General features: G+C 35.4%; 1 protein-coding gene across 1 annotated transcript; it reads right to left on the bottom strand.

Moving 5' to 3' along the window:
- Positions 1–1,034: 1,034 nt before the first annotated feature.
- On the bottom strand, positions 1,035–4,567 carry LOC121409755 (cathepsin Z-like). The gene is made up of 5 exons (XM_041601660.1): positions 4,439–4,567; positions 3,734–3,897; positions 3,045–3,224; positions 2,307–2,457; positions 1,035–1,122 (listed from the first exon to the last, which is right to left on the bottom strand). Exons 1-5 carry the CDS (start codon positions 4,558–4,560, stop codon positions 1,035–1,037), a joined length of 705 nt encoding a protein of 234 aa, XP_041457594.1. The 5' UTR covers positions 4,561–4,567.
- Between the last annotated feature and the right edge of the window lie 12,157 nt (positions 4,568–16,724).

Raw genomic sequence — 16,724 nt, 5'->3', positions numbered from 1 at the left:
ATGGTAGCATATATATATGAAACAGGCCTCGTGGTGAGAGATTTTTAGATCACTATGTCTACTCTCCATTCTATGTGACAAATTTCCATGATCATATTCGTATATGTACTGAGAGAATAATGTTCAATAAAAAATAGATGAATAGAGGCTTCATTACACATACTTTTTGAAATTATTCGAATTAAACATGAAATTAAGCACATTTACCCATGGAGTTCCCCAAGAGTTTCTTGCGATCCAGTATTCCACTCCCGTGCTATCAACTCCCCAGCCAACTACAGAGACGATATGATTTAGCTTTGAAAAATGAAGAGACACGGATAACAAAATAGATAGATACGTGAATGCAAATATATTTTGAATATTGAAAGAATGCATATACTTAGATAAATAAGTTAATATTCAATAGGAGTATGAATGGGGTATCATCGAAATTATGTGGACACATGAGAATAATTATAAGCGGCTTCAACAGTTGTGACATAATCCAAAACTATCTTGGTGTGATTAAATTGGCTATGGATGATTTTATCAAGAGGTCTATGCTTTAGTTTGGTTGGTTAGTTATTTCTTTAAATATTTGTTTTATATTGTAAATGTTTTTTTTTTGCTTCATTTTTTGAGGGGTTGGTGGTATTTATTTTTCCCGTTTTTTGTGTCATGTACAATTCGTTTGAAAATCAAATGATTATAGAACTATTGCAGTATTTGTCTGCGAAGACTGGAATAGATGCTTTTCATGACGATGATTATGATGACAATAATCGAGTAGTTGGTTATAATTATCATTTTCAAAATCTTAAAAGGATTTGAATTAAAATCTTTATTATGCATTCAGCTGATCATTCGCAATAACATTTTGTTCATTCTAAATCCTTTTAATTTAGAGTGAAGTTGACTTCAAATGGAAATAAACCGAAACTCTTTCTAATACCCCTTTCATATTGCGATTTTCCGCGGCGAACTTCGCCGGGGAAAAATGAAGAGGCCAGTTTGAAAGGGGTATAAGAATTCGTGACCATAAGCATAATATCCTAATCACTTACCAAGGGCTTGGTATTATATTCACTATACACGCCCCCAGAATAGTTGTGAAACATCGGACTAGCATCGATGCCGCAGCTGATTAACATAAAGGGGGGGGGTGAAAAAAACAATAGTTTATGAATATTTATAATAGTAAACAAGGAGTGTTATTTTTTTAAAAAAAATAAAAGCTTACTTAACGACAATTTTGGTAGCTATGTAGTCCACATCAGCGGCGTATTGAGCCAAAGATTTTGAAGGGGGTGGGCAGATATGGCGGATGGAGCAAAAATGTCTAAAAGATGCGAGTGAGCGACACAAGCGAGCACAATTCTGACCTTATTTGATAAAAAACCTCTTTTGTGGGAAAGATTTTGACACTATATACCGGCAGAAAATAATGTAAATATTTTATTATTTTCCTTTCCTCTTTTGTCATTTTCTCCGATTTTAAAACATTTTGTTCTGTCAATCGAGGAATTGCGCCTTTTTATTTGTATAATTATACCGAATTCTAAATTCAAAGGGGAGTGAACTGTGTGCAGTCTCTCATTGACTGTGTGTTATAAATGCATATTCTAAAAATATACGTTTTCAGATATCTACTAATACTACAGAGAATAAATTGTCCTATAATTGTATTTGTATAAAAAACTAGAATGTTTTGATAGGAAAAGTAATTGTTTTGCTAATTGGTAACATAATTATTGGTGTATAAATGTATTGAGTAGTTAATTAGCATGCTATCATTCAAGTGGGTCTATATTACTAAACTACACTAGCATTATGGGTCAGAAAGCTGGCCAGGTATGAGTAGTTTAGGACTCGAGATGGCGTTATTGGTTCGTTACTGCTTTAAGATGTTTGTGTGGTAGGGAGTGTGAAGTGCGGTTGGTGAGCGAAAGATATATAACCTTCCTCTTAAAGATCAGAGTTTCATGAAAAAAGTATAGTTTATTTGATTTGACATAATTTTGATATTGACATGACATAAATATTGAGGTAATTTTGTTCTATATTATGCACTTTTATGTTTTTTTTTTATTATATTATGCACTTAAAAAAGTCATAACATTTGACATAAAAACATTTACGTGTCAATGTCTTGAAGAAAATGTAGTTGTATTGTTTTGAGATAATTTTGATATGAATTTTATATGCTTTTATTTGTTTTGTTTTCTATATGCGATACTTTGTGAATATCTTGTTTTGTGATTTTTGAAATTGTAAAATCATATAAGAGGAAGAAATGAAATATCATTTAAAACAAAAAAAAATACCTGATCGGTCCAGATTGATATATTTCTGCCATCATTTGATCACGCCCGGTGAGCCCTCCATAGTCAGCTACCTTGTAGATGGTATAGTTGGAGAGCTGTGTACATTTGCCATCGGGGCTGCATGTTCCGCACTGGTTCAGTGGATTGCATTCTGCATGCATGGAGCAGTAATATGAAACAAAATGTTTATGACGTAATCAACGAGACGTTTAGCACGGGCCCATATTTCAAAGAGAGAGGGAGAGGGGAACACTGAAAAGTGAATAAAAGGATAATTTTAATTTTGATATTTGCAATGGATATGAAATATTGTATGATTTTTATTTATGCACCATTTTCATGATTTAGCATTTTCAGCATTTAAATATAAAAAACGTATGAACAGAGATCAAATTTGTACTGGGGTTATATACCAAAACACAAACAGCCTCAAGGGTTCCATGACATTTACTCCGGCGAGAATTGCTCCGATTGAAAGTCTGCACGTTAAGCCACACATAAATTCTAACCCCCAAAGCTAATCATCATCTTACCATTATTCTGAACAAAAAAACTCAATCCTAATAATTTTGAAAGTGGGGGGGGGGGGGGCTGCATGGCCATGCAAAAAATAACAATCAAATGATAATTTTTGTTTTTGTAAACGTTTCTGGAAAAAAGTGTGTGTGGGGGGGGGGGGCTGAAGGCTCCTCACCCCCACTGGTTCCACAGCCCCTACTCCAGATAGGTATACGATACCTTGGTCGATGGCTTGGTAGTTGTTGCATGTCTCATCGGGTATCCCATGCTCATGGGCGTACTTGTACACACCGGTATCGAAGCCCCCGTGACAACTGCCGGCATTGCCGCAATCGATCACGTGCTGAGCAGATAGATACGCCGATGGCCACGAACCGTTGCGCATGATGTTAATACGATCTTGAGCAAAGTCCACAAAATAAGGGTTAGGAAGCGAACGGAGAGTGGCGGGGTGGAGAGGCATTGCAGAGGAAGAAAACGAAAGAAGTTATTTACAGAAAGTATGTTGAATGTAATTAGTTTCGTTTTGTGACTTAAATGCATGTTGATTTTTGATATGCTAAAAAGTAATATGGATCCGAAACTATTTTTGCAATTTTCAATTGATTTCAATTAATTTCTTCTGCTTCCATTTTTCCATTTTTTATATTTTTTGTCTTCTTTTGCTCTTCGTCTTCTTCTCCTTCTTCTTCCTTTTCTGTACCATCTTATTCTTCCTCTTCTACTTTTCTTCTTTCTGTCATTGTTATTATTCGTATTACTATCATCATAATCATCATCATCCTCACCTCATCACCATCATCACTATTATCATGATAATCATCATCGTCGCCATCATTATTTTCACATGCATTGAAAATCCTCCAACATGTACCAAAAGTAAAGTCACATTGTTTATATTTCTATACCTGCAAGTGCGCTTGTTGACCCCATAGCCCAACAGGAGCCGCAGAAATGGGGGATATGCTGGTTCCTTGTGGGACTCACATAATTCTTTCCATCCACATTCCGCCAGTCCCATTGTGTCGGGAGGCTACTCAGGTCCATTGACTCATAGGGGCGAGGATATGATCTTCATGAGATTGTGATAATGAACAAGAAAGAATAACAGTAGGAGATTAAATTAAAAAAAAATCAAACAAAAATAATAAAACCACCATTAAACAAAAACTAATTTACTCAAATATTTATATTAAGGAGGGAACTTATATTTACTTCTCTTAAATTTCCTTGATACTGCAGTATGATTCTCAAATATTTTTCGTTTTTATTAGCGATGAATGAAAATTATTTGACGGAGACGATAAAAATAGTTTGTAGTTTTAAGACAACATAATTGTATACAATTTTAATTAATCATATAAAGCCCATTGGGACTAATATCAAAAGTGCATTATAAGTAATGATAATAATGATGATGATCAATAATAATGATGATAATAATAACTATATTAATGATAATAATAATGATGATTATAACAATATTAATACTAATAATAAAAACGATAATAATGGTAATATCAAATAATCTTAACAGTAATAATAATATTAGCAATGATGATAATAATGATAATGATTTATAATAAGGATGAAACACAACTAGAATATCGCACCTGATTGGCTTGACATCCCGTGCTTTCTCTGGTAAGTAACATGCTTCAAACTTAAATGCTGAGCAGACAACAGAACAGAAGGAAATCAGAAACAGCAGTATTAATTCTCTTTTAGACGCCATACTACTATAGAAATATGCGTTCAGCTCTACGAGTGATCAACCAATACTTAGACGACTTATGTATACAAAATGTATGAGTGAATAATACATTAATTATACTGTGTAATAGTATTAATTTTGAACCCTGCCCTTTGTTATTAGACATTGGTCGATCGCCGAAAGCTGATAACATTGGCCTGGTTTACAGTTTCTGATATGATTTACACAAATTGCAATCTCGTTTAATTATCCAAACTGTGTTCATAAACATGTATCTGTGCACTACGGGGGGGGGGGGGCGACTGCCTTCCTTTTATTTCTAAAGTAGTTAAGAATAGAAAAGAAGAGGAGGGGGAGGGGAGGGGGAAAAGATGAAGAAAACTGAAAAGATATCAGGTTGTCATTTGGAGGGTCGTCATTTTTTACGAGCAATCTGCTCATATAATGACAATCCTTCTCCTGCAAACTTCAAAATGACGTTAAAATTATTTGGTAGTAGATCATATTTGTTTAGAAAGACTTTTTGTTTAGTCCATTTTTTATGATTTATGCCCACAAACCACCCAGTATATTATGTATTGAAAATTGTATTATATACGAATGTTATGAATGCAGAAGAAAACAATCAAATCAAATCAAATTAGCTGTCAAAAAGAGCGGTCTGAGTCCCCTGCGCTACCCCTATTATTCAAGTAAGAAAGATGACGTCATCTTTAGGATGTCTTTCCCCTAATTAAAGGGGAAGTTCACCCTGACAAAACGTTTATTGCAAAAAAAGAAGAAGAAATAATAAAAAATATTGCCGAAGGTTTGAGAAAAATTCATCATATAATTAACAAGTTATTAGAATTTCAATTATTTGATTTGTGACGTCATATGCTAGCAGCATTCCTACATAGCGAATGGTAAAAAATCAATGAAATGTCATTTTCTCAGAAAAATGAAAATGGTTTTTACTGTAACGTTTGTATATCAATAGGCAAATCATTTCAAACCCGATCATGAATAGAAAACAAAATTAAGTCATAAGGAACCATACAAAATTTGAAATTCATGCATTTTATATTACATAACACATGGGCAGCTGCTCGTTTATGACGTCACAAATCCCAAATTTTGAACTCTAATAACTTTCTTACTCTTTAACAGATTTTCTTCAAGCCTTCACCAATATTTTTTACTATGTTTTCTGCTATTTTTACAACAAAGTTTTCTTTAGGGTGAACTTTCCCTTTAAATTCCCTGGCTCCGCCCCTACCCCGACCATTAAAAAAGGGATTTAACCAGGAAATTCAGCAGTAGGCCTATATCCCAGTGGAACCAATAAACCCCACCAGACTATATAAACACGAAGAAAAATAAGAAAAAGATACACAAAAAAGAAGAGGGATGTGAATAATTTTGCCCATTTAGAAATCATAAGTCGGTACCATAGTCAACTTGACAGAACACTAAAGGTAAAACAGCGCCATCAATGTTGCCGCGCAGAGATGGGGATCAGGAGATCCCATGTTACGGATGAGATATCACTTTCATGAAGTGGAATACATAAGGGAATAACATCAAAAGGGTCCTTATGTGAATTACCTTGAAATTTAATGATATCATTGCATGCTCATGAAGCATAATGGTAAAGAACTGTTCTAAGAAGAATAAATCATAACGTCATGCAGTAACTTATCAAGTACAGGTAAATGACAAAATTAAGTCTAATTATTGGTTTAAACCTGACGTAAAATATAATGTAAAGCGATTTTTACTGAATTGAAATAAGTCGTGGACTCAGAAAGTAGATGTAACAGAAATTCTGTTTCTGTTTCTGGTAACTCCCGTATAGGAACTCGGCAGGACAGCTTTTTGTTGGTAAACGCCAAGCTGGTATAAAATAAATTACCATTTTGTTTGTATAATGTAAAGCGATTTTTCTTTACTGAATTGAAATAAGTCGTGGACTCAGTAAGTAGATGTAACATAATTTCTGTTTCTGTTTCTGGTAACTCCCGTATAGGAACTCGGCAGGACAGCTTTTTGTTGGTAAACGCCAAGCTGGTAGGAACTCGGCAGGACAGCTTTTTGTTGGTAAACGCCAAGCTGGTAGGAACTCGGCAGGACAGCTTTTGTTGGTAAACGCCAAGCTGGTATAAAACAAATTACCATTGTAAATATAATTTAAAGCGATTCTTTTTTACTGAATTGAAATAAGTCGTGGACTCAGTATGTAGATGTTACATAATTTCTGTTTCTGTTTCTGGTAACTCCCGTAGGAACTCGGCAGGACAGCTTTTTGTTGGTAAACGCCAAACTGGTAATAAAACCAATAACCTAGGAACATTGTACGTCTAGTTTAATCAGTCACTTGGCTGACATTATAGACGACATATTGCTCGGGGCCTTTTTATCAAAGTGAAGAGCATGGCAGAGTGGGGAGTCGAACTTACAACCTTGTGATTATGAGTCCAATGCTCTAACCACTGGACCACACGACCCGATTTACTGGACATGCTTGAGTAAAATGATTGCAAATAAAGCGACTAAATTTTACTTAAAACTGCCAAAGTTTTGAATATTTTTTTGAAATGCGGCAAATATTTCTCACTTTTATCAATTAATTTCAACATGTGTTTTTTTTTTACAGTGAGTCTTTTGGGCGGCTCACTAGCTCCATCAGTCTAGAGGGAGGACTGTCGCGGAGAAGACGTGATGTCTTCTGGAGTTTGAAGACCATCATCTCCCTTGGGCCGCGGAATGGTTTTGAAAGTAGGGGGAGGGGCTGACCATCCAAAAACACCATCAGATGGTCATTTTTTAAGACATTTTTGTACAAGGTTTAGAAAAAAGTGTACCTGTGTGTGTGTGTGTGTGTGTGGAGGGGGGAGGGGCTTCAGTCCACCCCACTCCACCCAGCTCCCCTCCGGTACCGTGGCCCCTGTCTCCGACATCTATCCATCCATCGCTTCGCATATACCTGTATCTATATTGGCGTCAACATTTAGGAGAATGGGGTGTAACAATGAATTTTCTATCAAGGAAGAAAAAGTGGTATGGATGTAACAAAAAATACAGAGAGAGAGGAGAAAGGAGAGAGTGAGAGAGAGAGAGAGGGGGGGGGCTCATAGAGGTGGATAAAATAAGCTGGGGTAGCTCCTAATAGCTTGGTCGAGATCCAGGTCGTAAACTATCCCTCTTGTATCTAGTAAATACAAATGATAATAGCAAGCTAAAACAAACTCGGGTCTCTTTTATGTCTGCGACTTCCATAAAATCTTTGGCTCGCCGGAGGCCTGAGCAATTTGTTGACAGAATTCTTTTTATCTTCACGTGTTGACTTAGATATTGATATTGTATATAGTTTCGCAATCTGCGAAATGCGCCGACATCATCCGTTTATTCAGTTCAATTTTGTTTAACCTCAATGTTTGCATGGAAATGATTTTTGAAATATGCAAATAAACACGTCAAAACTCTGGCTTGGACTGTGAGAGTTCTTAGTGCTTGTAAAAAGCAGGGGCCATGGAACGATTTTAAAAGTGTTTGTGTGTTTGTGGGGGGGGGGGTGGTTGATTTGTTTCCGCTACATTTGAAAGATATTCGTTTTGCACCCAGTAAATACATACAGTATCGTGTGCTCAATATTTGAAGAAAATGAAATAGGCTTCCTAAATAGGATAGTATAATAAGGAACTGCGTAAAACAACCACCCCCTAAAAAGGGGAAAATTATTAACCCTTTCATTTAATATTGATATCGGCAGTATTTTATTGCCGGCCTTTGCCTTTTGTGTCGCTTTGTTTTCGATTTCGATGGCTGCTGATACAATTCATCACGCAGCGTGTCGATCTGAAAATGTCTCAATGTAAGATACCCACTTTTAATATAAGGAACGTGATTAAATAAATGAATAATTCAAGTCTGCAACTCAACTTTAAACATCACAATAATTTGATATCGTTTGTCCGATCTTGATGATTTTATTGTTTACTCAAGATAATTCCAGGAACGCCAGCAGTGTTCGAAAGCACAGTATCGTATTCCTAATGACAACATATCTCACTGTGATGAAGTGCTTTAAAAACCGTATCTATGAAAGCCAAACAGTGCTATCTATTCGTTACAAACAAGATGATAAGCCCCCGTCAAACTCGACTGTTTTATGATTCTGAAAATTTGCCTCTTAAGATTGAAAACAAATATAAATCGTTGAATTACACGATCAATGGGATTTCGACGTCATATAAACAAGCTGGGATGACGATCGTGTATAAATTATGGATTTCATGTTCGTCAGTATTCAAGGCGGTGTGTAGAGGGGGGGGGGGGGGCGAGAGATGGCCTGGTAATGATGTGATCTTTCCGAATCTAAAAAAATAGAAAAGTTTATCCTGACAAAAATGTAAAGTAGAAATAAAGAAACATTGATGAAGGTTTCAGGAAAATCCATCAAAGATTAAAAGAATTATTAGAATTTTAAGTTATTTGTGAAGTGAAAATTCTCCGCGAGCAACTTTCCAATAATTATAACGTGTATTGAAAAAAATCAATGAAATGTCATTTTATAAAAATTGAAAATTCGTTTATTGTACCGTGATCAACAGACAAATTATTCCACACCCACTAATGAACCATTGACAAATTGAAATTTATGGATTTTATATTATAAGCTATATGGGACAGTTGTTACTTCATGTTCCTGTTTCATAAAGACTTGTTATAATAAAAAACTCGCAATTGATATAACAAATTTACTATTAGCCAGTCAGATTGAAGGATTTCCGTAGTTTTTAACTGTTATTGCAACTTTGTAACTTTTAAGAAACGGATCCCATGTTGTAAAAAATCGAAATCTTTATTTTCTAATAACTTTCTGAATCTTTGATGGATTGTTCTCAAACCTTCACCATTTTTTATCATTATCTTATATGATTTTCTTTTCTTCAGGGTGAACTTCCCCTTTAATAAACGGGTAAACCAGAGTTACGCAACTAAGATCTCTATTAAATTAAAGTACTTTTAAAATATAACCTTCCTCCTTGGTAGCTTTTTAACTGTTATTGCAAATTTGTTATTATAACAATTTTTATGAAACGGATTCCATGTTGTCACAAATCAAAAACTTTCTAATAACTTTCTGAATCTTTGATGGATTTTTCTCAAACATTCACCATTTTTTTAATCATTACCTTTCAGGTATTTTCTTTTCTTCAGTTAGACCAAAAGCTTCACGGGGATGATAGTAAAATGTCAGAAATTGTTGATTAAATCCCCAGAAATGACGGTTATTCCTGTCTATTCTTCAGTGTGAACTCCCCCTTTAATAATAGTGTAAACCAGAGTTACGCAACTCAGATCTCTATTATATTAGAATACTTTTAAACATCATTTTTTGTACCTTCCCTTTCTTCTCCCCCCCTTCTTTAAAATCTACGTTACTTCATATGATTTCGTTGGTTTGGCTGTAGCATATCTTAATGAAAGGTTGTATAAACTTTAACCATATAGAGCTATTAACAGTAGCTCCATGCTTCAACTCATTAAAATACTTTGTAAAATCATTTTTCGTAAATCGTCCCTGTCCTTTTAGACGACGATAATGCCCACTATATAGCACTCTAAGAGTGAGCCAGCGTGGCGCCATTGTGTCACCGTCGCATTACCTCCTCCTCTTGGCAGCATCGACATGATATCCATTAATTGAGGAGGAGAAGGGGGTGACTGAGGGTCTATATGGGAGGGAGAATACGAGCATTGAACAAGATTGCTACAGAAAGGGCACCAAGATACTAGTAAAATAAATCATGATCATTAATGAGCAAAAGAATGAACACTCATTTTGTTTAAACAAAGCATTATCGATTATCGATGTATCCCATGCCATACCAATACATGTATGCCATTTTCAACTCCATCTTACGCATGTTAATATTTCATCATCACATATTGCTTAACTTCAATAATATTAAATGGAGTTATTGTAGTAACGGTGTTCTTTATCATATCTATGTTTATAATTATTTTACATTATGGAATACAAAGATAAAACCCGATATACCGCACCTAGTGTTATACATGGATGAATCTACATGTAATTTCTTTCACAGTTCTTCTGATATATAACAATAGCAAAATATAGTGCGAAAAATTGAAACCCCTCAAATTTAATAGTAAACACAAGCAATCACCTTGACAGAATACGATTGTCAAGACACAATCTCGAATAATGCAGTTAAATGAGAAACATCATCGGCCCCAAAATCGGAAGAGAATCATAGGAGACCCCCTTCTATCCTCGCGCCATATTTCGCTCTTATTTTGCTATCTACATCCCCTTCTCCAGCTATCAATCGCTTTCAACCATCAACCTAACAGTTCCTTTACAACTTCGCGCTCCATGGAAGACAAACTTTTTTATCTGAAGCTCTTGACCCGAGCGAGATTTGGCGGGTTCACAGATGCGACGTAGAGCCAGGCCTATCTCTATCTCGGCGGACGCCACGGCTAGCCTTGAGCAGAGAATCTGCTGTATATCAACTCCGCGGCAATTACCGAGACATGTTTACACGTTTTAGAGAAATTATACGAGCTTTTGCTATCAGGACTGGCTTAAGTGGGATCAGCAGTAGCAAGAAACTTCCCGCCTCTTCAAACCCCCTCCATTCGTTCGGAACCCCATCCCCTTTATCCACAATTGTCCTATATGATTTTGTATTTCCCATTCGGGACGTGGGGAGAAACAAAAGTAAATTCACATTTACTTAAAAAAGTTTAAGAAAAAAGGAAAAAAAAAACATTTTCTCGCAGTACAATAACCATCCAACGCAAAGCAACAATAAGGCCGCGAAATATTTTATGTATAAAGGAGCATGGAACCTCAAACCAAATGTCAAACCAAAAATGCAAAGTCTTAATGGAAAAGCATGATAATTGCGCCTTTGGTTATAAAACGGGCAAGTAATAAATCATATTCTGTAAAATCAGAAAGCACCGATTTAGATATGAAGTTTAAAAATGTTCTTAATATGCTTCTTTGATGTGAAGGGGTCCATTTCAAAAAAAGGTCAAATGTGTCAAAACAAAAGTGACATTACCTTTTTGGTGCAATCTCGGACACAATTTAGGTGAAAAGTACCTTTTTGTTCTTAATTGCATCCGGATATAGTTGTACCCTTTGAAGTGCAAAGTGTCATTTAGGGTGCGTTAATTTTTGGGCTCAAAAGGGGCAACCAATAGCAAAATGTATGACTGCACTTCTAAAGGATACAAATGTAGCAAAATTTTCAAAGGAGTTCCAGCTATTGCATTTGAAGGGTGAAAATTTGCTAAATCGGCATCACAGTTAAAGAAAATATATTTGAATTCCAAACAGAAAGTTTGTTTTTGTCTTTATACTTAATAAAGTTGCCAGAAACATTTGACATCTTTTAACTTAACACTGCATCTTGTAAAATAACAACATGCCATGCCGGTTTAACTGGTTTCAATAGTTTCATTCTCCTTTAATGTTTGTTAATAATGTCATGTTCATATTTTGCTATTAAGTTTAATAAAAAGGTGAATGTCATCATAATTTTTAAACGATTTCCAAATAATATACACATATTTCACATTATTTTTCATCAGTGTACATGTTGTATATTCTGCTTATATTCCTTGACTTGTATATTTGTTTTGTATTATTGTGCTCTCCTTGTCTTGAACAAAATATTGGCAAATGCCAGTGACGTTCTAATAAATTCAATTCAATTCAATTCATGTCGATGCAATTTATTTATCATTTTGTTCTCGATTGTAATTATCAAACTGTTGTCTTGCCTGTGTAATGACGGACACGTGTCATGCCCATAAAGAAAGGTGTGTATTTATCTCCCTATATTGGTGTAGTTACGCACTTTTTCTTTGTGTATGGATCCTCATGTTCCTCACAATGTAATCCCAAGCTCCCCCCGGCCAATTCCCGTCCCCCTCTCCCTCTCCCCCTCCCATCTCTCACGTGACCATTATCATTCTTTTCAAGATTCTACACAACACTAATTCAAGTTAAATATGTCAACGACCTTCCAGTTGACAAGGGGAGAATTTTCACTTCACGACTTCTCGACGCCTTCTTAAAGCTCCCATTTCTAAACACACCACTCAACAGCTAATGTTTGACGAATACCAGGGTTTCTGACATAGAGTTTAAACTCCTCAACAAGATATTCAAAATTTCAGTCTTGTTATTCTTGAAACACTTCCACTTTTGTATTTTCATTGGCCATTTAATTTCAACGCTGAATTTCCTCTCGCGTTGGTGAATCCTTTTAGAAACAAAAGGCTGATCGGGATATTGATCATTACAACCATGACAACGAACTCACTGTAGAAAATCATGCCTATATCGTTCAGCTCTTCATCCATCATGTCCATTCGTTCTTCTGAATTCGTGGGGCTGTTTCAAAGGTAAATTGCGAATTCGTCTACTGCCAACTCCTCCACTCACCACATGGTCTACATTCATTTAGTCTAATGCATATTGGACCAACTGGTTATTAGACGAATTGGTAAGTGGACGAACTAATGGTAGACCAAATGATAGTAGATGAGTTGGTAATTAGACGAATTGGCGATAGACCAATTGAAAATAAACTGTTTCAAAGGCTGATCATACGTCACACATGTGTCGACGAATAATATGAACCATATGAACATTTTCTTATGAGCAATCTGATTCTCAAACGTTTTAATATACATCGGCTGAAGTGGTAATATGATGTGAGCAGATCGAACCGAACTACTTTTTTAAAGACAATTCAGCTCTAAAAATTCTTTAATTTCTTATTAAGCAGAAAAACATACGCCACTATACTAGTTTGTGAAGCCATTCGTAACTTACAAATAACTCATGAAACAACCCTTTCACCCCTACCGTTCCCCCTCCCTCTCTTCTTGATTTCCCCATAATGAAAGCTTCTAGATCAGCTTTAAGCAAATATTTCACGACCTATTTTGGTTCTTCTTCGACTAGAACTGTGCAGTTTTAGAGGATATATAATAATGAAGGGGTTCAGGAATTGTTACCTTTTAAGCTAAATTTCCACATCCATATTAAAAACATCAACTGAAGTCTCAAACCACTCAAATATAATTACCAGTTCCTTTTGATCCTTTATTCTTATTCATTCCTGTCCAACAGTATCAGAATGGTAACCCCCCCCAAAACATGGAAAAAAAGGTGCGAATAAAAAAATGATGAAAGTTGAATACAGGAATCTAATAAATTCATATCATACCAAAATGTCATTCTCATCCTCATTGGCGCAATATGCAACCCTAATATAAATGGCGTGACGAGTTAAAAAGAGGGAAAACCCTTGCTGTAGTGACGAATGGTGCGTATTTTTTTCACAAGAAGTCGAAGACGGCCGGGTGCCTGAAACAGGAGCATTTTCTTCGTTCTTTACTTCTCCTCATTCCCCTTTGCCACTATCATACTATAGCAAGTTATTGGACGTGCAACCCCTTCTTCTCGCATCGACGTGAAAAAAAAACGCAATATGATTATATTAATATCAATATCACCAATTTATACAATTGAAGGTTGTTTACTGTTATAGTGGTATTCTCCAGACCTTTCTTTCTCAAGGAACCCAATCGACATATTCTTTGCTTTTTAGAAATACCTATGCATGGTAAATCTGAAATCTCTACGTTGCTTTGAAGTGATTTGAAGAATGAAATGAAATTTAACTTTTACTTTATTCCCATCTTCTTCAATATTTCTTGTACGAGAGCTTCTTCTTCATTTCATTTTAATAAAATAAATTGTTAAACATCTTTTTTGGAAATCACAATCATTTATATCTGTCACATTATAAAAGTCCTTGCATCAGAACAATAATCGTAAGCATAATCATGATCGTCATGGTTGAGTGGTAACAAAGTTATACTCCAAGGGGGAGGGACATAATTTGGAGAATGATTTTGGAAATAAATGACTGAAATATTAATTTCTCGAGTTTGATTTTCTTGTGCATATAGAACGAAGAGCGAAAGAGATAGGATGTGGGATTTGACTCTTCTGCACCGTGGGCGACCAATCGTCTGCGACAACCAAGATGTGATGACATAAAGCGCAGGATCGCCAAATAAATCAGAATCTTGCTAAGATGTAACGAACCTTGAAAGAAAGAATGGAAATGGCTGTGAAAGTGGATGTGCGAGTGTGTGTTGTGGGTTGATGCGAGAGAGAGAGAAAGAGAAAGAGAAAGAGGGGGGGGGGGTAGGCTGAGGGGTGGGTGGGGATCGAGCAAAGACGGTTTCTTCCAGTTGTGTGGGCCATCATGAGAGTGGTTTACTGCCCTGGCATCACTCCTGATAACCACCTTACCTTTTTGAGATTACCCAGGGGATCTTGGGGAGCATTTTCACGAAAAGTTGTGCCGGTGATTTTCACCAACATGAGTTATAAGCTACTGCAAATCCTTCCCTCTAATTGGCTGAGAACAAATTGGTCGGTGAAAGTCATTGTCATAACTACTCATGAAATGCTCCCCTTGTCGTGAGGAGTTGTGGTATACGCTCAATGAGAAATCGAAAATAAGAAAGGTCTAGAAAAAAATCCTGAGTGACCATGCGTTCTCATTTTATCCCCTTTCGCCTGTTTATTCATTTCAAAACAAATAAAAGAAAATATCAAATTTGAGTATTACATACATAGAAGCAATGCATTTTATATTAGACAGAACAATCACGTTCATAATAATAGTTTCCAGGGGTCGCGGACTGCGGGGGTTCACCCCCCACTTTTTAATTACATATGTACAAAACTGTATATTATTTTGATGTTTTTGCAAGTTTAGCAACCCCACACTTTCAAAACCGTTCTATGGACCCTGGAAATAAATTGAGTAAAATTTGTTTTATTCATTTGTTGATTAATCAATCAATCAAATTAATCGTTCTATCATTTTGTTTATTCTATATCAATCAATTTATTTTTCTTTTATTATTTCAAGTCTGGTAAAGACATTAATTCATTGAATTCATTTACCGTCATTCGTAAATATCTTATATTTTTAAATATATCATTTTTTTATATAAATGTAGAAAGATTCACTTTTCATGTTACTCCAAACTTTTGAACATAGTAGAGGCAGAACCGCCTCTACCATGTTTAAAAGAATATAAAACAAACAAGATGATAGGATAGAAGGAAAAGAAAAAAAAAAGAACAGAAAAGAAAAAAATACAAACGAGAAAAGAACAGAAAAGAAAAGAAAAGGGCAAGGAAAAGAAAAGAAAAGAGAAGAAAAGAGAAGGGAAAACAAATGAATAGAAGAGAATGGAAAATAGAAGAGATGAGAAAAGAAGAGAAAAGGAAAAGAAATGAAAGGAAGAGAAAAGAAAAGAGAAAAGAAAAGAAAAAAAGAAAAGAAAAGAAACGCAAAGGGCAATTCCATAAAATGATTTCAACTTTTGTGTAAGTCCGACCCCCATGTTTGTCAAGTCACTTCATAAAAGAATAAAAGAATATTACAGACTGTAAAAAGAACAAGAAATCAGAGGCAGACAATTTCATGAAGGTTCCACGGGGTCGGACGTACACATTTTATGGAATTGTCCAAAAGAAAAGAAAAAGAAGAGAATAAAAAGGAAAAAAAAGGCGCGGAAGGTATAGGCTTCAAATTGGTTACAAGGGGAAGTTCACCCTCAAAAAAAAATAAGGATAGCCGAACAAAAATTGGTGAAAGTTTGAGGAAAATCCATCAAAGAATTTAAAAAGTTATTCATTTTTTTTCTAAATTTGAGACGTTACGTGCGAATAGCTTTCCATGTATCGTGAATTTTAAAATGAATGAAATGTCATTATCTAAAAAAAATGAGGTTGGTTGTTATTGTACTTTCATGATATCAATAGACAAATCATTTTACGACCACCCCTAAAAGGAAAAGTATTTAGTCATCATAAACCCCCCATTAAAAATATGAAATGCTTGCATTTTATATTGCGTAATATACGGGGCATCTGGTCGTATGACGTCACAAATGAAAGAAATAAAATTCTTGTAACTTTCTTTACCATGTTAACCGTTGTTGGAGTTTTTCTCAAATCTCCATCAATAATTTTATTTCTTATTTTTTCCGGGTATATTTACAACAAACTTTTGGTCAGGGTGAACTTCCCTTTTAGTTGCTGATAAGAAGATCACGTC

Source organism: Lytechinus variegatus, chromosome 2 (genome assembly GCF_018143015.1).
Source record: "Lytechinus variegatus isolate NC3 chromosome 2, Lvar_3.0, whole genome shotgun sequence".
NCBI lineage: Eukaryota > Metazoa > Echinodermata > Echinoidea > Temnopleuroida > Toxopneustidae > Lytechinus > Lytechinus variegatus.
Note: the sequence above shows the minus strand (reverse complement) of the source record. Positions and strands in the feature narration are given on the sequence as shown.